The sequence below is a fragment of the Caloenas nicobarica genome, chromosome 31 (genome assembly GCF_036013445.1).
Source record: "Caloenas nicobarica isolate bCalNic1 chromosome 31, bCalNic1.hap1, whole genome shotgun sequence".
Taxonomy (NCBI): domain Eukaryota; kingdom Metazoa; phylum Chordata; class Aves; order Columbiformes; family Columbidae; genus Caloenas; species Caloenas nicobarica.
The window spans coordinates 2,926,420-2,945,009 of record NC_088275.1 but is presented as its reverse complement, the minus strand read 5'-3'; the positions used below and the strand labels follow the sequence as shown (position 1 = coordinate 2,945,009).

Here is an 18,590-nt window from a genome sequence, read left to right as displayed (position 1 = left end):
TTTAATTTGAGTGAAAGGCAGATACACTTTTAAAGGCATAGAGATTGAAAGACTACATTCCCAGAGACACATTACACCCTGCCGATACCATTCAGTCAAGGTTAATGTTTTGTACATCATCGTAACAAACATAAAAGCCAATTTACAAAGAACTGCAGTACCAAGGAGAAGTAAGCTTTCAATTGAGAGGAGAGTTTGTGTGCCAAGAGAGCAAGTAGACACAAAGCGGAATAAAGATAAATTGTCGCAAGCACTTCAACAGCAGCACAGAGCACTCCAAGCCTCTGTGGAAGGTGGCTGTTGTCACCAGGGCTCTGCACATCAGGGACCGCTGCTGCCAAGATTTGTCACCAATCCGTGCTTGCCAGGCCTGAGTTGATCTTCATTTCAGGGAAGTTCCCGCTGGGTTTAACAAGGGTAGCAGCTCCCGTAGCCGAACCTTTGGCCATATCGTGAACCGAAGGGGTAGCCGTACCGGCCAAAGTAATAACCTGGGTAGCCATAGTAGTCCCCAGAGCCATAGAAGCCCCTATAGCCACCATACAGACCCCCATAGCCATAGCAGTCCCCAGAGCCATAAATGCCCCGGTAGCCATACAGACCGCCATAGCCGTACCGGTCCCCAGAGCCACAGAGGCCCCGGTAGCCATAGAGGCCTCCATAGCCCCGGTAGCCACAGGGACTCCCACAGTCATAGCCCCGGTAGCTGTACAGGTTCCCGTAATTGCAGGGGGAGTAACAGTCATCCTCCCACTGGCCTTGGATGAAAGTCATCTTTGTGTGATGGAGGCAAACCTGAAATGCAGCAGCAGGGGGGAAAGCAAAAGTAATAAATACTTCCAGTGTGGTTAAGAGTCTTGGAGCCCAAAGACCTCTTCACAGGTCCCATGAAAACAAGGACAGAAGCAAAATTATTACCAAATTCCTCTGCTCCTGAATACATCCCATTTCTATCATTAACTTTCTCGTTTACCCACTCTTTTTAAACTATTTCATTTCTCGCTTACCAAGATTGTTGAAAACACTGACTACGGGATACACCTGTTACAGTTCAAAACCTCCTTGCTGCCATTTCAGGACTTTTCTTAGAGGATATTTTTAGCAGTTATCAATCCTAGATTTCTTCTAGGATATCAGCTTTGCACAGAGCTCTACATTACAAAATCCTTCAAGAAAGCTTAAAGCATTTGGCATTTGCCATGATAACACGCTTCAGTTGTTGGATCCATTGCTCCAAGTCCTATTTCAGTAATTAACACCGGTTTTGGATTGAGGCATCTGGAAATGCTAACAGCGCACAAGAAAATCTACAGAGCATTAACGCACATGAGAACATCTGCTGTCCTGCCAAACAGACCCAAAGATCTCCCTCAAAATAAAACAGAAGGTTTATGGAAGAACCCACTGAAGGTGAGGAAACCCTTCTCTAACTCTGCTGGAGGCAGCTCTGCAGACCTGTCTGATAACCAGTGATCCTCATCATGGAGCCAGATACCCCAAGTACAAACAGGATCAGTAAAGTTTCAGATCCGGCTTTAAAAAAAAAAGAAACTCAAACCCGCCAGTTCCTGCAATGCAGAAGTCCTTACGAAGAGCCTGAATGGAGAAAAGGCTTACCAAGTTCACTGGGAGGAGGAAGGCAAGAGAGCTGATGAGGAGCCTAGAGCTCTGAGCCCTTTTTATACTGTTTCTTTGCCCTCCTGGCTTATCTAAGACGCCCTCTATATTCAAAAGGTTTGTAGCCTTATTGGTTGGACAACAAATTTGCCTGTACACGTCATATCTTCAATTAATATAATTTTCATTGTTTGGGATTATTAGTGTGTTCTCAGCCACCCATATGTCACATATATTACAGGTTTCTTTCATCTTAAAATTTTCTGGGCCAACTACATTCCTGATACCAGTTTATTGTCTTCACTGTCAAAACTAAAGTTTATTTTTATATAATACAAAAGCATTTGTAAGTTCCCAAAGCCATTGGAAGGAGACAAATTTTCAGTAAGAAGGAAGAATTTTCCCACATACTTGAAAATATCTGTTGTTCACCAGAAAACCTGAGGCACCATGGCACAGGCTTCCTGTTTAAAGGAAATGTAAACATATATTTAGGTATTTTATATCAAACTACATAGAAACTGCAGGAAACAGGACCAGCATGAACTCTGAATAAATCTTAATTGCATTCCTCCAAAACGTTCATGGTGAATAAAAGTCATGTTGCTGCATGAGCAGAAAAAATGTTTTCAACAGAAATATGACTACGTCATTGTTTGCAGTTTAGTTCACTAGAGAGCTTGTCTGCAAGTTCAGCAAAACGAAGTGGAGAATACAAGTATTAACTTGGTCTGGAAAATAATAAATGATAAGGATTTTGTGAGATTAACTAAAAGCTATTTTTGCAAGGAACCATGTTAATATTTTCTTTGCAAAGAATCAGTCACCTGTATCAAATATCACGCGGTAGTGAAGAATGCTAGAGTTTACTGCAGAACTCCTTGTATGACCTTCACCTAATTTCTGGCATTAATTTGAATATAAAATAAGGGCAATAATGAGCAAGCAGGATGTTGAGGCTTCCTCAGAATTTTGAATACCAAAGCATTTCATAAACACTCATTAATGCTTTCAATTTGCAAAGTGTTGCAGTATTTAAATATTAATAGTTTGTCACCAAAAGACACCCCCAGATTTAATAATATGGTCACTTGACACATCACGGTCTCCTGTTTCTATGTCCTAATAAGGTGATGCATTTTATGTTTTATGAAAGTCAAAAACTATTAAAAAACTCTTCTAAAATAGGAAGAAATATTTAGGAACATTCATAAGGCAGTTGAAAAATTTCTTCAAATTTGCTGTTGTAGCACCTGACACAAAAAATCAAAAAAGCTGCAGGCAATAAGCCCCACCAATGTGACTGGGCAGTATGTACAGGTCATATGATGCTGAATAGAAGCACTTCTACACCTTGGCACACCAAAGAAAAGCCTAATCCTTTTCCTCCTTATACATTGTGCCTTAGATGCAAAAGCCAAGCCAACGGAGTACCTACAAGCAGATTGAGTAACCAGTAATGGTCTTAACTTCTCCCAAAAGTACTCCTATCCATCTAACTACAAAGAATTACATGCAATTTTACTGGAAATGTGCTGAGCCCATTTCTTCTTGTTTTAAGATGAAAGAAATTCTAAAGGTATTACATGTGCATCATAGCATCAAACTTTGAAAATATGAAAATCACTGACTCCAATTACATCAGTTGAAGGAATAATGCACTCAACAAGATACGTTGTATAACTAACACCTAAGTCGAAGAAGGTATATATACGGACCTACAACTCCAAAATTTTATTCACCTCTCTCAAGTTACTACCACCGGTGAACCAGGTAAGTCAATACCAACTCTACTCTCTTTCCGAGATAAGTATATTTGTTTGTGTATATGTCCATATGTGTTTGTCTGTATAAATATGTGTGTGTGTGGACATAGATATATGTATTTTAAAAGGCACTGGTATGTACATGTGTAATATACAACATATATAAAATGTGTCTCTGTATTTGTACAGATATTCTGTATGCAATTTTTTGTCATTTTGGAGCTAATTCCAAACCCAAAAGTCTCTGCAATATTAAGGAAATCCTTAATTTAAACTTTTTTGCTCTTTTCGTTCTTATTTAATAGTAGGCTTTAAAGCACTGAAAATTCTAAGTTTACTGCCACAATTTTTAAGTCATAAGTAATTTCCAGTTCCAGATTATTTTCGTTAGGAGTTGGGAATTCAAATCCCTAGATAAAAACTTCATGAAACATTCATTACTTTAAGTAGACATCCTGGAAGGAAATTCCTCCATTTCATTGCGTTCTGAGTTTATCCCATGTTGAGTGGCATGCAACACTATGGGATACAAGGGAATGCATTTGATAAGCTGTTGGTCTCATCTGAATAAGCATCAGTAATCAGTACCTGAACTAGCATATTTTTCTTTCATTTATCCAAATTCCTCTAACTTCTTGAGTGGTAAATTTCGGTTCTCAGTTGGCAAAACCCGTATTTTCTATGTATAGTCAGCCATTACGAAAAGTTGAGGGGGAAAAAAAACTAAAACTTTGCTTGGAATTCAGGAGATTAAATAAGCGAGATGGTTAGGAGGGTGAAAAAGACCTGCAGGAGGGAGCAAGTTGCTTTTCCTCAGCTCCATTTGAGCTTTGAGCCTTTCCTCCTGTTGTCAGCAGCCCAAAAACTCACCTGGCTTCTGGGTGTGTGTTTCAGGTTTACCTGTATCAACGAACGATGACTTTCTACAGGAGCCTCTATGATGATGGGTGCTATTCACCATTCCGCTATGAAGACCTCTATGGTTTTGGGGGCCTGAATGGCTACCGATTTGGGAGCCAATATGGGTACTACCGGGACCAGTACCCATACAGCTACAGAAGCTTTGGGAACCTGTATGGGAACAGAGACTTGATTGGTTGTGGAGGATTCTATGGATATGGGGACTTCTATGGATTTGGGAATGGCTACCCCTTCCTTTCTCGTTTTGGCAACAGATACAGCTATTGAAACTCTTATCCATGCTGAACCAGCAGAAATAGCAACCAAGAAATGAAATGCAGGACACGGATTCATGGCTAAGTTTATGATGCTAAGAAACACTAAGCACCCATGCCTCTGGCTGTGTTCAGTGGGACATGTGGGTGCCAGGGTGTGTAAGATTACTCCATACATAACCCTCTCTAATATCTCCTCTTTCTTCAACTATTACTCTAAAGGGCAACTTGAATTACAGCAAGTACTGAGGCACCTTTACAGCATGTTGATCTAGTAAAGACTTTTAGGTGTGAGTAAATTGATGTTTAAGTTAATTCACAGCCACCTTGTCTTGTCATAGCAACAGGAATTTCTACAATCATCATGAACAAGTCCACTATGCTTAGCTATAAACTTCCCCAAAGACAACATCTAGTAGAGGATCTCTTGTTATATATCCATGCTGTGCCTCATCTGGCAATGTATATGATTTACTAGCAACTCTGCGAGCAAGAAACATGTCTGGACTGTCAAACTCCACTGTTTCCAAAAGGACAAAGCACCATCCAGCATTGGACACACTCTGTTTGCTGAAGACCCTTTTGTAAAACTGCAGACTTACTCTTTCTGTTCCTCACTGTTTCTCATTTTCATTAAAGTTATTCTGCTTAATAGTATCAGACGCCCAGTCTTCTTTTGTCTGTGCTTGTATGCCCCCGTAAAGGGACCAGCAGCACCGTCGCTTTAACCAACCATACAATAAGAGAGAGGTCTAAACTCCAGAGGTTAGAGAATACTGTCCCAACTCCATCTGAAATGCTCCATCCCTAACTCATTTCCCAGAGTAGGAAGGAGTTCTAACTCATTTTAACTAACCTGTGACCCTGGATTTATACAAATACTTCTCTAGAAAAGGGCGTCAGCTGTCTGCATTAACAAACACGCACACTCCTGGAGCAAGCTGGGTTTTGTGCTTGAAAAATTACTTTCAAAATCAAAAGACTGAGTGCAAGTCTGGTGGTCTGCTGAGGAAAGAAAACAATGACGCTCAAGGTTAAAGACACCTAAGAGAAAAGAACAAAGGCAACCAAGCCATGACCGTCAAATGGAGAGATCATCTCCTTTGCAAACTGAGCAGCCAGGTTATTCAGGGAGTTCCTGTCAGCCTCTACCATGTCACCTTAGGAGGTTTAGTCTTGATTTAGATTTATAATATTTAAGATTACAGTCTGGCATGAAACAAGGTGATTCAACAAGCATAATCTAGACAAAACTGCGTGGATCCCATGCAAGCCCAGTTATACTTCAAAGGCATCACCAGGAGTCAAAAATCTTGTTGCAGAAGTGGCTGTGAAGGGACACCTCTGGGCTGATCTTCAAGAGATACCATACATTGCTAGCTCTTCTCTTCTCATGGTGGCCACCTGCACAACCATTTCTGCATTCCCCAGCTGACAGAGTAAAGTGGAGGAAAGGGTCAAGAAAATAACTAGTGGAGCAGATTGGGGAAACGCTTCCAAAGGCAGAAAAACATGGATAGTCAGTAGAATAGTCCTTGAGCTGTAAATGCTCTTCCTCCAGTCCAAAGTCTATTTCTTCACGTCCATGTCATTGCTTTCACTTAAATCATTTGACCTTGAACAGGACTGTAGCAGAGGATGAGCTCCACAGATCCATTCCCTTGTCTGGGCAGGGGCAGACACAGCCAAGAGATGGGCCCAGTCTGCTGCCTCATTGCTCAGAGCTCACCTCTTTGTGTCCTAGTTTGAGCAAGACAGAGCCAGATCAGGACGCCCCGGAAAGAGAGTAAGGGCAGCAACCTCCACCCTAGCCTCCTAGCAGAGCATGTCAGCAGTAAATCAGTACAGCCCTTCGAAATTGGCAGAACTATTAAGATATCTTTTGTAATCCTGCTGTCTGGTAGGCTTTTCCCGCCTGCACAGTGCTGAAGGGCTTGCACAGAGATGCACGGGAAGAGGCACAGAATAAAACATGGAAAGCCAAAGATGCGGGTGAAAAATTTCAGCCTGCACAGGATCCTTTGGCCCCACCTTAACATCAGGTCCCTGTCCACATTTGCCAGTGCAGCAGTATTGATGTTTCTTCCCTTCAACTACATCCCACTCACTTCATTACCTGAGGCACTATCGCTTCCAACAGTGGGTGCAATCACCGCCTGATGCCTGGGGAACACAGCCCACGGGCTGGAATTGCCTGCCAACCTCAGCCTTCCCAGACATGTCACCTGCCTTGAGGCCACCTGGGCACCACATCCCTTCCCTTTTTGCTTTGAAGATGCCACAGTTCCAGTTGTGATGCCAGCTCTGTGCGCAGCACTAAGGGTGCTCTGATGCACATCACTGCTGCCTCTCAGCTAAGCAACCTCAGCCCTCCCTTGCTCTCCTCCTGGTCCACGGATACAGGGCACAGTCAGGATCTCCTGCTCTGCTGCAGGTCAGCTTTATGCAAACGCTGGAGACCAACCACCACACAGTGAGGGAAACCTATTCTTTGCCCCAGGTGCACCTACCACAGGGCTGTCAGCCTTTCATTACCAAAGAATCATTTCTGAATCATTTTATTACCTATTCATTCAAGAACATCAGGGTGATTCAATAGGTCCTAGACCATTACAGAATTGGGATCCAGACCATTCTCTGACATCAGTCAATGACGCGGATGCTTGTTTCCCATGCATCCATCCTAACATCTCACGAAGCTTCAGGTTTCTCATACACCTGTCCAGTGGTGTGTGAAGAGCATTTTTCCTGTTTTACAGGGGTTTATGCCCTATGGCTTAAGAAAAGTTGGGTGACTAGAGGAACTTTGTGCCTGCCTATGAGATATTATAATAATAGATGACAGATGGCTAATTTAAGTAACAGAAAATTAACTCCTATAATTTCATTTAAACTTCCAGATGCCAGTCTGAAGCAGGATGCATTTACTGCATGTATGTGGGAAACTACCAATTTAAATGCAGCTTGTGAACAACCCACATGAGGCATGCTGCAGGACATGCCTCCAGCACAAAGATTCACTGCAAGAGTGAGAATCATTTTTTGAGAGTAACTTTACCCTAAATGAGAAATTGGGCCCCCGACTATTGCATGAGCTGGACTAGAACATTTTTCAAAATATTTCTTTAAAAGTGCACTATTACAACAGAATTTTTTTAAGAGAAGGGAAAGTGGAAGTGGACCATGGTATAAGAATAATGGCCTTACAGGAAGCAACAAGAGAAACAAGAAACATTTCAAGATTCATCATATTTGTATGAATATTCTAATCACATAATGAAATAATGAATTATATTTGGTCTACTTTCACAGACAGCCTTTGCTTTTTTTTTTCTTTTAAATAAGTCTTTACCTTGACCCATGAGATTTTTCCATCTTATTTTCTCCCTGGCTGTCCTGCTGAGGAGGGGAGTGACAGAGCAGCTTGATGGGCACCTGGCATCCAGCCAAGGTCAACCCACTGTGTGAACCTAAGTCATTAACAAAGTTTCTACAATCTTAAAACATGGGTATCTTTTCAGTAAGATATTTGGTATCTTTAGTCCTCTGAAAGTCTCAGAGCATTACACATTACTATCTTCTTTATCAAAATGAATAAAAGGTGTATTATAAATAGTTCCATAGAAGACCATTGGCAAAATTTCCCAATTTTGCTGACACTTAGTGTTTCGTTGTAACTGCAAGTCTCAAATTGTTATATGGAAAGTGCAACTTGAGAGGCCTCAGTAGTAAACTTCAGTTCATTCCCAAATGCACCTTAGCATAACAATAAAGGTTCTTTCATCTGGCTTTTGAGGTTTGGGGGATTTCTCTTTTGTATGGAAGGATTTATGTGGTTGGTGAGAACCTGGTTTCATCGCCTCATCTAAGGCTCACTGACAGACAAATAAATACTATTACAATGCCTAGTCAACTTTGTTTTCCTTACAGATAAGGAAAATAATTCTCCAAAGAGTGACTAGTATGAAATAATCCAGCATTCTTTTGCTAGCTTGGGATACTGAATTATGCTGTTTCTGTAACGAAGTATTAATGCATTATATAACATTTCAAACACACAGAGCAGCATGGAAAGCTTGAGAAATTTTTATTATCTATATACTCCTGAAGAATTTCAAAATCACATGAATGAACATCACCATCAGTTTTCCAGTGCATCAGTTATGTTGTTGTGAACACTGAGCAGAGCAGTAAAGCCTGAAATTTGACTTTTACACTCAAAAATAGCTGCTGTTACATAACACTTGGCTTCAGATTCTTCTTAGTAATACCAGATCTCCATGCACCTCTGCTCTGATGGATTTTATCACTGCCTGGATGGGGAGGTTGAGCCTGAGGACAGTGGGTAACACACAGTGTGCCAGTAGAGCCGATACTGAGGAAAGAGCTCCTCAAAGCTGAGCAAGACCAGGAAAAATGAAAGCAAAGATGTGGGCAGTGGTTTCATCAAGGGACAGTTAGAGCACAGAGGTTGCTGTGGAAAGGAGATGAACATGCAACCCACTGCCAAATCTCTCAAGATTGTCCTTGTCCTGAAGAAGGAGAAGGGCACCTGAATTAGACAGAGTGATGGGGAACATACACAGACATCCACACATGTGTAGAGGCCAATAACATGTTGCAATGTCATGTTTAATGAGAAAGCAGCAGATCGTACAGAGGCAGAATATAGTACAGATTACAAACTACCCACAACCTGTGTTTTGATGCAAGATGATTCATGTAATAACTGATGTTGCTTCCCTATTGCAGCTCTGTGATAGCAAGACATGCACAGCACAGAGACAGCGTAGGCTGGTTGGCTCCATGACCCTATTTTTATACATTGCCAACCACAGAAAGAGTTTACAAAGGGATCTAAAATGGATGTCATACCAGATCCCTTTAGATTGCCACAATGATACCTACAAACAGCCAAGGAATTAGCAATATAGTCCATAGCACTAAGAACCAAACACTTTGATAGGAAGGCACTAGAAAAATAAAGTCAGGAAAAGTAACGTGAGAAGAATATAAATGGATTTTTCAGACGATCTGAGCATCTACAGGTGCGTTTAATGGCAGCCTCAAATGCACAGCCCTTCTGAATGCTGTGTCCTGGAGCTCAGCCACATAGCTGCATCCTGCTTACCATCTCCTGGACATTCCCCTCTCAGTAGCAACTCTCATTAGATTTAGCATGGTCCACAGCTTCCAGTTGGGTATCCCAGTCCCCATCTGGCACCACCATAAACACGTGAGGCCCCAGGAGCACGGGCACCACTAAAGCCGGTTCCAACTTCAGGGGCTCCTGCAGATGTCACGATGCTCTGCTGTGGGAAGGTGCTGAGGATCGGTCCAGGGAAGGTCACAACCACCGGTGGAGGGTAAATCACCACCTTGGAGTCAGGACACTGCCGAACACAGGGCTCGTTGCAGCTGTCAGCAATGGGCTGTGGCACAGCCACCCCACATGGGGAGGCACTGCCATCAGTGCATGGGCTTAAAGAGTGCACCATTTTTCAAGGATGGTTAATCTGAAGTGCAAGAGAATATTATAAAAATAAAGCACAAATTCTTATAAGTTTCATGATCAAACATTATAATAGAAGACTACCAACAGGCTAGGAGGAAATTTTTGTAGAATTTGTGTAGCTCAGTTCTTAGAAGACACCTATAAATATTGTATTATATACAGTAACATCTGACAATGAGTTTTCATGAAAAATTTGAGCTCATCTTCCAGATCTGCACTTACTAGAGCCAACAGCTAAAGTCACAAATTTATTAATTTTAATCAAGAAGCATTCATATCGATATTAAAGGATATTGACACAGTATCCACCTGACTTAAAACTACAAACGCTTTGTTAGAAAGAGGAATTCAGACTAAACTTACCTACTTCACAAGAGAAATAAGACAAGAGAAATGATCATACAAGGTCTGATGTTGAGTGCTTTTATACTCAACCTTAGACTGACCAAGGCATGAATCACCTCTGTGCCTAACATCCTAATCAATTACTAAACATATTTCAAGACTTAAGTTTGTTAAGGAATGTCAATTGTTTCAATAAATCACTCTTTGTAATTACTGGTTTGTCCTTCTACCCTGTATTACCTGTACTTTACTCTCTTCCTGCCTCTGCTATTTCAAAACATTATTTAGAGGGGATGCTCCACCTTTGCATGTCAGAGAAAGACAAAATGTTTATATGGTTCATATTTTATGTCCTGCATGAATGGACTTGTTCCTGGGCAGGTGGTAAACAGCCCTTTGCTTGGAAGAAAATGCACTTGGCTCAGCTCAGGAAGAGTTGCAAAAGTGAGGGATAACCTGTGTTCTTGGCCTAAGGGTAGTCAGGTTCCGGGTTCTGTGATGAAATCAGGCTAATACAAAGTCTGGACAAAGCTCTGGCACAGAGCAGAAATCCTGAATTTTATAGAGTAATATATCCAAAGAAGTCAGTGCAGGTCTTCCAACTAGACACCAAGCATGCATTTCTTTAAACATGCAAGCTTTAAAAATAAAAAAGGAAAAAATAATAAGGTCATATTTTATAGAAAATTAAATGTCCTGTACTGTGAAGCTACAAATAATTACCTGATTAGGGGAACAGCAAAAAGACAATAAATAGGGCATGGATTATGTAATACCTTGTCGGGCATTTTTTCCAGTGAGTCGCTTCTTCAACAAAAGGGCACCTAAAGCCATCATAATAATAACGCAGATTGCACATATAAAGCAATGAGTGGAAGATGCATTTTGGAAACCCAATTGCTGATGAGTTACAACCACCAGCGTGGGGTTATCATCCGCGTTAATCAGCAGCATGAGGAGGAGGCTTTCTGACAGCAGTAGAGTCAGCAATAGATGCCAAGGATGGTGATGGCTTTTGCTATACAAACACACCTGCCAGGCCACAGAGAGTAGCAACTTGTCCGTTCCGATTTACATTTAACTTTACAACAAAGATATTTCGCTACTTCTATAGGAACAGAAAGGACTTGTTTGGGCTGTTCTATTATGCTAAAGCTCTCCCTCTCTCTCAGCAGCAACATATTCTTGCAAGGAAAAGCCTTCCTTTGGTGAAGTTAGAGTAACACTGCAGAACAAAGTTCCCACCTTTCAAGGAATGAAGCCTAGGTAAAACCTCTTACATATCATCAGAGTGGCAGCAAAATGACTTCGAAGGAAAGGACTAGACCCCATTGCATTGTAGGCTACTGTGGAGAAGAAACCTCTATCAAGTTTTCCATAACAACGGGAAATGGCTTCGATGCTTTCCTACTTTAATTGCATACCGAGATTCATCTTCATAGTGTGATAATGTTTGAGGATGACATAGGACATTGGTCATTCCTTTGGAAAATTTGCTCTGATTTTCTATAATTGAGGATAAACATGTGAATTGCAGTGTATGTCTTTACATCAGCTTAGATTGGGCATTTTCAAAGCACATCGTAAAAGCTCATTAATGTTCTACACAACTGGTGTTGTCATATGGATTATTTTTTTTAACAAGAGTATTACAACTGCCTACTCAAGCACCACCAAAGAAGACAAGGAAATAAAAGCGATGAGTCAGCTGGTAAACCGTAGCCAAAACCTACTAGCTAAAGAATATATCCATGAGGAAGTAACACAGCAGAACAGTGCACGTGTCAGCCTAATTTACCAGTTTAAAGAGGCTTAAGAGTGCCAAGCTTTGGGTACATCTTTCCCAGCCCCACTTTGCAAAGCTGAATTCCTCAGTGCCCCCACTGCCTACCTGCATTTAAATGGACAAAAAAGAAAATGGAGTAAGGATGATCACTGAGCACTCCCCCCTGCTGCTTCCTACTTGTCAGTCTGCTACAAGAAGCTTTAAGAGGAGAGGGATAGATTTCTTTGTGTAACTAATGAGGTCAATGGAATAAAAGGCAGCTTTTACTTCTCCCATAAAGATTTAAACGGGAAAGAACCCACAGGGTGTGAGGTGCATTTCATGGTATTGCAGGATAAAAATATACCAACAATCACAAGTAAGCAAAATAATTACAGCCAATGAAAAAGTTACATATGAACAAATTCTATCCTGTAGCTAATTAAGATTTGAAACACAGTGGCTCAAGTTTTCCACACAGTCTAAAAGACCTTATAAAAACACAGATTTCCAGCCTTTCCATCCAGTTCTTAATCTCTGCTGTGAGCTCGGTAAGCAATTTGCCTATTTCTATTTCTAACTAGCATAAATGTACTTTTGTTGATACTTTGAACTTGAATCTAGATCCTGCAGAAATACTCTGGCACTGCAAATTAAGGGGTTTGTTGCTTTTAAAAGATCTTGGGTATTTTTTTTAAGGCTTTTGAAATTGTGCCTGAGATTTACAGAACCTCACCCAATTTGGGATGTGATGTGTCCACTGTGATCTGGACGTTTAGATACCTGTATCTTTAATTTGCTTTGAAAAAACCTGAATTCTAGGTGTCTGCTGTATTAGACACCACTTATTTTCATAGTCCAAGTAACTATTTCTGTTAGCAGCTGATCTTTACCAAACTAAACAGAGACTGATGTAGATTACTTCTATGGTACTAGAGGCTAATTTTTATCTGTAAAAAAACTTTTATGCATACCTTTTGGGAGGTTCTTCTTTACAAGATATTATATTACCTACCTACTTTCAAAACATAGCAAGAAAATCCTGACACAATCCTGCCTGGCATTTCTCCTGCATCTGCAGTTAAGTGTCAGCTGACATCTTTGTGAACAAATTACGTTGACCTGCAGTAGCTGGGATCTGACCCTTGAGAGCTTGTTCTTAGAACAGTCCTGTATAGCTGCAAAAGCAGCTGCCACCGACTTGGAAACTACAGACGCCCAAGTGCCGTTTACTAATGCTGAGCAAAGCTGATCGGCAGTCAGATTTCAAATTTTAATTAGGAAATCCAAGGTCTCAGCATTTTTCCACGCTCAATCATCTTATTTGGAATGGACAGCTCATGTCTTTCAGGTATGGTGGGGACAGCTCTGAAGTCCCACAGCCAGGCAATGCCTCTTCCCAGCAGCTGGGGCAGAACCTGCACCCTCTTGCCAGGGGTCTCCATGCCAGGAGCAGTTCAGCCCTGGCAGTACGGGGTGCTCCATGAGCTAATTCAGGCAGCTGAGGTGCAGATGTGAGCAGACACTTCCTGGGATTCTTGCAGCCCTTTGGTCCCCAGCTTCTACTGGAACAAACTCAGGAGAGAAAGCGACAGCAGAGCCAGTAAAGCAGCTACGCAGCTGCATCAAGTTACGTTTGACTTTTTCTACTCATATGTGACACTGGCAGCTTGAGCCAGACTTTGAAAAGTTGCTCTGTCCTTAGTGAACATAAGGCTTTTTAAAATACAGCTCTGCCACGTCACCACGCCGATTACAAAGATAACAATCCTCTGTTCTGCAATTTAAATTAGCATAAAGGCAGCCAATACTTTCTTTTGCTTTACTTAGTACCAGCAGAAAGCAATTCTGTTTTCAACTGAAGTGTATGGAAAGCAAACAAATGATAGCCCTTGTCACAGAAGATGACAACACTAATCCCCAATATGCCATTGCCTCACCAGCTGAAACACACAGGTCACTTTGCAGCCGTGCCTGAAACACCCCTTCTCAGGATAATAGCTGCCTGTTTCATACAACATATGAAGTTATGAAAGAGGTGGTAAATGCAGTTTCTGCTACAGAGATGATGGCTGAGAGTCAGAGCAGTAAACTCAATCAGCAGAAAGGCAACTTGTCAGATACAAGCAATGATCTGCAGGGAGTTGATTTACCTGTCTCCCCTACTTTGCTTTTTAGGTTCATCTCCATCCAGAACAATGGCTTGTTATGGGTACCAATACAAGCAGCATTGCTATATTCCATGTGGAGTGAAGTACACCACACCAGTCCTCACACCATGCCACAACCCCAGTGCGGTGAAGCACGTGTCATGCACACCATGTGCTTCCAAAGGTGTCAAGCTGTGCACTGTGAGGAAGGCCATGCCAAGCAGCCCCAAGTGCTCCACACCATGTTCATCACAGTGTGTTCAGACGCATATTGTGGAAGACCACTCTTCCTCCTGTAGCCACAGGTCTCCTGCTCCATGCACCATGGCATTCCCTCAGCCACATGTGCAGGGCAGGGAACATCTCTGCGTGCCACACTGTGGACAGCCAGGCATTACCGGATGTCCTCAGATATGTGCTCCGTCTCGCATGTACCGACACAGCTCATGTCCTTATTCATACCAGTGGTCCAATAGCTACCACTACCACTGTGGCCAATGATAAGCTCCAGGGAGGTGCCCACAGAACAACCAGGTGATGAAGAGCAAGATGCACATCCATAGCTGAGTTCACAATACTGCTTTCAGAAGTGCAGGTCTTCTCTTGCTGCAATCACTGGGGCTTGTGGACAACCCAACAGCTTTACAAACCAGCCCTTATTTAATCCTCTCCTCAATACACTCTGCATTAGATTTAGAGGTCTCACAGCTTCATACCTACAGTTTCCTATCACCTATAGTGGGCTCAGATCTCAACTGCATGAAGACAGTTTTTCCATGATGACAAGTGTGAAGGATATGTGAGTTTTACCACGGGCATAATCACTCACATGCATAACATTGCATTGCCCAAATGGTATCAGGTAGCCCAGACCCAACAAAAACCCGGTTCCTCCATGCTGATATTGCTAAGAATACACATTTCTTCCTGCTTTCAACTTCGTTCCATAGGAAATGTTGTAGAAGAAACTAGGTCGTAATCCTGTGCTTTGTTCTGTATGCAGCCAAGAGAAATAAGACAAGCAAATGTAAAATGGTGGAAAATGAGACTTGACTTTCAAGTCAAGGGGGTCTACTGTGTGAAGCAACTCACTCTGGAAGCATGTACTACTTGAAGCACGTACTACGTGGTACCTCTGATGTACCAAATGTAAGCCAGAGAGCACTTGCTTTATAGTCTGATTACTTTATTCTCTATGGTATATAACCAATCTCACATAATAAATCCTCTACTGCATCAAACTACCTGCTTTCTGTTTAGTTTTTTCCTCTATCCCTATTCACACTTGACTCAGTACTGAAAAATCTCTGGCTGTACAGAAAGACAAGCTCTGCTTCCATCTGTGCTGGTAACAAATACTCAGCTCCCCAGAGTGGCTCTCAAAACAACTTACAGAAAAGCTGAGACAGCTGGAAGATGACTAACACAGTGAAACCATAAATTACCAGCAAACGCCGGAGTTGTCAGAGCAGTGCTCTAACCCCTAGACCACACTGCCATACACAGTAGGACATTAAGCTATTCACAAATTGAGATGTTATGACCCCAACCACCAATAAATCCCAAATAAATTTACTCCAAAACATTCCCTGCTCATTTGTAAATTGTACCCCAGCAATTACTTGTGCTCCAGTGTGTGGCCAATGGATTCGGGGAGCATGCGGGAGTCACAGCAAAGCAAACCCCGCAAAGGCACACATTCTTCCACAACACGGCAGCCAAGTGCTGAACACAAAACTCTCAGGCTATCACAGACTCAGAGTACCACAGACACCCAGACAGAGTAATGCATCAGTATCAGAAAAGGTATAGCAGAAATTTTTAGATTTGCAGTGATTCTTTTTTTTCCACCAGTTGTGACACGAGTTGGAATTGAAACTCCTAAGTGGCATGTCACTTGTTAATTTAGGCATGCTACAGGACTCCAAAATACAGTTTGATTTGCACAGCAAGGAAGCATTTTTTAAAAGAACAAAAGGTTTGAAGCCAAAAAATGAAGCAGGTAGACTGTCTCGGAGCCAAAAAAAAAAAAAAAAAAAAAAAATTAGAGACAGCCACTCTTAAGTGGTGCAACTTCCCTGGAGTCAGCAGAGGTGAGGATGACTTATGCCTGCTCCAAATCTACCTAATGGAGAGAAGTAATAAAGTTGTGCTCTCCACCAAGTAGCCAAGGGGCATGCCTCTAATGTGGTCGCATTCAAAAGAGGGCAAAGCTGTTCCGTGATACCCAAACTGGGGAGCACTCTCCCATTCCCTCTCCTGGCTGCAATAGTACAGCCTGCAAATGCAGCACATCAGCAGAGTGATGTTGCAGCAGCAACATGGACAAAGGAGCCTTTCTGTTCTTCTCTTCATGGTTTTTCATCCATACCTTTTTCTGCACTCAGGCTTTAAGTGGTCCTAGACAGTCAGAGATTTCAGTACTATGTGTTCGTCTGGGGAACTTCTCTAAGAGCTCACTGTCTCAGTTTATCATGCTGTACATCACTTGCCTGCAAACTTGAATGCTTCCCACTTCCCCAACTCTGCTGAGCTCCACCACTTCTGAAGAAAAATATTTCACTGAAGATGCATGTGATTTATATTTAAATGTGTTTGTGCAATACAGCTGTCTGCTCTTTCAGCAAGCTTGGCGGCACCTGCCACATTTTTATTATTCCTAATTAAAAACAAAAAGGGTGAGAAATTAGGAAGGTATTTAAAGTGTCTTCGCCATTCAGATACTCCTGTCCCTGCATATGACAACTCCACAGTTCAAGATATTGTGAAAGTAATTAGGACCAGGATCTTTCCAGTTTCAGGTGGGAGAGCTTAGAACACATTAGAAACCTTTGTCCTATCCCAGATTTAAGTCGTCTTCTGTGTACTTCTGCCCAGCCACTGTCTCATGGCGGGAGGGAGCCACCTGACAACTCTGGGGCTTCTCAGAGGATACATCAAGATCTCAACAAGACTCAGCAGGACCTCAAGCATTTGCAGTCTGAAGCTGACTTCACAGGGTGACATTTTTCTCTCTCCTGATCATCTTTGGCTTACCACATACCTACAGTTCAAAACCTAGCAGGAAAAGCAAGATAAAAGCTGCAAAGAGAAGGACAGAAATGTTATTTACTGAATAGTGGCATCATCTCTACCAGGTAAAAGCTGAAGCCAACTAGGAGCATTTCAGAGCTAGAGATTTGCTCTTTAGTCTCTTATTTCTGATGCAACTCAAAAGCATAGTAGTTGCCCCCATATAATAAAAAGCATTCTGCCTCCAACATCAAAAGTAAAGCATCCAGAGCCACCTCTAGCACACAGGAGCCAAGAATTCACAGGAGAGCAAACCCATGGGCTCCTCTTCCAGCCCTAATGTGATGAGAAGCACTTTCCATGCAGGACCATGCATCCATTGCATCAGAAGGGATCAGAAGAGACATCCACAAGAAAGCGGTTCCTTGCATGTCCCCCAAGAGCTGCATTCCTTGATTCCAGACCAGCACCAGGTCTGCAGCTGCAGCTCATCTGCTCTCATCATTGCCAGCACCTGTTCAAAATCAGCCAGCACCTGCAGCTCAAATCCTTTCATTTAGTACTGTTCCAGATATGGCATTCAGAATTTATTACTACTTTTCAAACTTTTTCTCTTATACTTGGAGCAAACTTTTTGTTAGCTAACCCTACAAAGCACTGCAGCTGCTTTTATTTCAGTGCATTATCCAGCTGTTCATTATTTTTAAAGCCCAGCTTGCTGCAGACAGTAATTTACACTGAGGCATCTCCCTCCTGAGCTCACAGCTGTCACCTGGTGGATGTGGATCTGTACTTCAGCTACTTGCACTAGAAATAAGGCTCAGGATTTTCAAAAGCCCAGAGAGCATCCCAGCTATCCCAACACACCTGCAAGCACAGCCTGACTAATGCAGCTCAGCTGTGCCCTCCTCCGGGCACCACCAGTTCACACAGTTCCTATTTTTTACATGACCTCCAGCAGCAATGAAGCCATCAGCTGCTCTCTTGCAACTGGCCAAGCTGCTTTTTCTTCTGAAGCACATACAGGAGCTCCTCCTCTCCTCAAAACGGGCATACTTCAGTGCTGACAGCCTGGCACTGAGCAGCTGCTCAGCACTCAAAATCCTGGGTGTTGGTGGTAAAGGAGAGCAAGCAGAAGGGCAAGATGTTGTTGCTCAAGATGTTAGGGAAGTGCTTTGGTGCAAAAAGGGGTCGAAAAGGAGGTAGAAGCCTCTCAGACTTTCCTCCTGTAGTCTGTAGCACAGG

At 42.3% G+C, this 18,590-nt stretch overlaps 4 protein-coding genes across 4 annotated transcripts; 2 read left to right on the top strand and 2 right to left on the bottom strand.

Annotated features, from left to right (window-relative positions):
• Positions 1 to 408: 408 nt before the first annotated feature.
• Positions 409 to 948, bottom strand: LOC135999945 (keratin-associated protein 21-1-like). The gene is made up of 2 exons (XM_065653520.1): positions 919 to 948; positions 409 to 795 (listed from the first exon to the last, which is right to left on the bottom strand). The coding sequence occupies exons 1-2, from the start codon at positions 946 to 948 to the stop codon at positions 409 to 411; spliced, it is 417 nt and encodes a 138-aa protein (XP_065509592.1).
• A 3,350-nt stretch (positions 949 to 4,298) lies between these two features.
• On the top strand, positions 4,299 to 4,571 carry LOC136000074 (keratin-associated protein 6-1-like). The gene has a single exon (XM_065653751.1). It carries the CDS (start codon positions 4,299 to 4,301, stop codon positions 4,569 to 4,571), a length of 273 nt encoding a protein of 90 aa, XP_065509823.1.
• A 5,161-nt stretch (positions 4,572 to 9,732) lies between these two features.
• On the bottom strand, positions 9,733 to 10,056 carry LOC136000073 (claw keratin-like). Its single transcript, XM_065653750.1, has one exon. The coding sequence runs from the start codon at positions 10,054 to 10,056 to the stop codon at positions 9,733 to 9,735; it is 324 nt and encodes a 107-aa protein (XP_065509822.1).
• Positions 10,057 to 14,381: 4,325 nt separating this feature from the next.
• Positions 14,382 to 14,834, top strand: LOC135999944 (cornifin alpha-like). Its single transcript, XM_065653519.1, has one exon. It carries the CDS (start codon positions 14,382 to 14,384, stop codon positions 14,832 to 14,834), a length of 453 nt encoding a protein of 150 aa, XP_065509591.1.
• Positions 14,835 to 18,590: the final 3,756 nt, after the last annotated feature.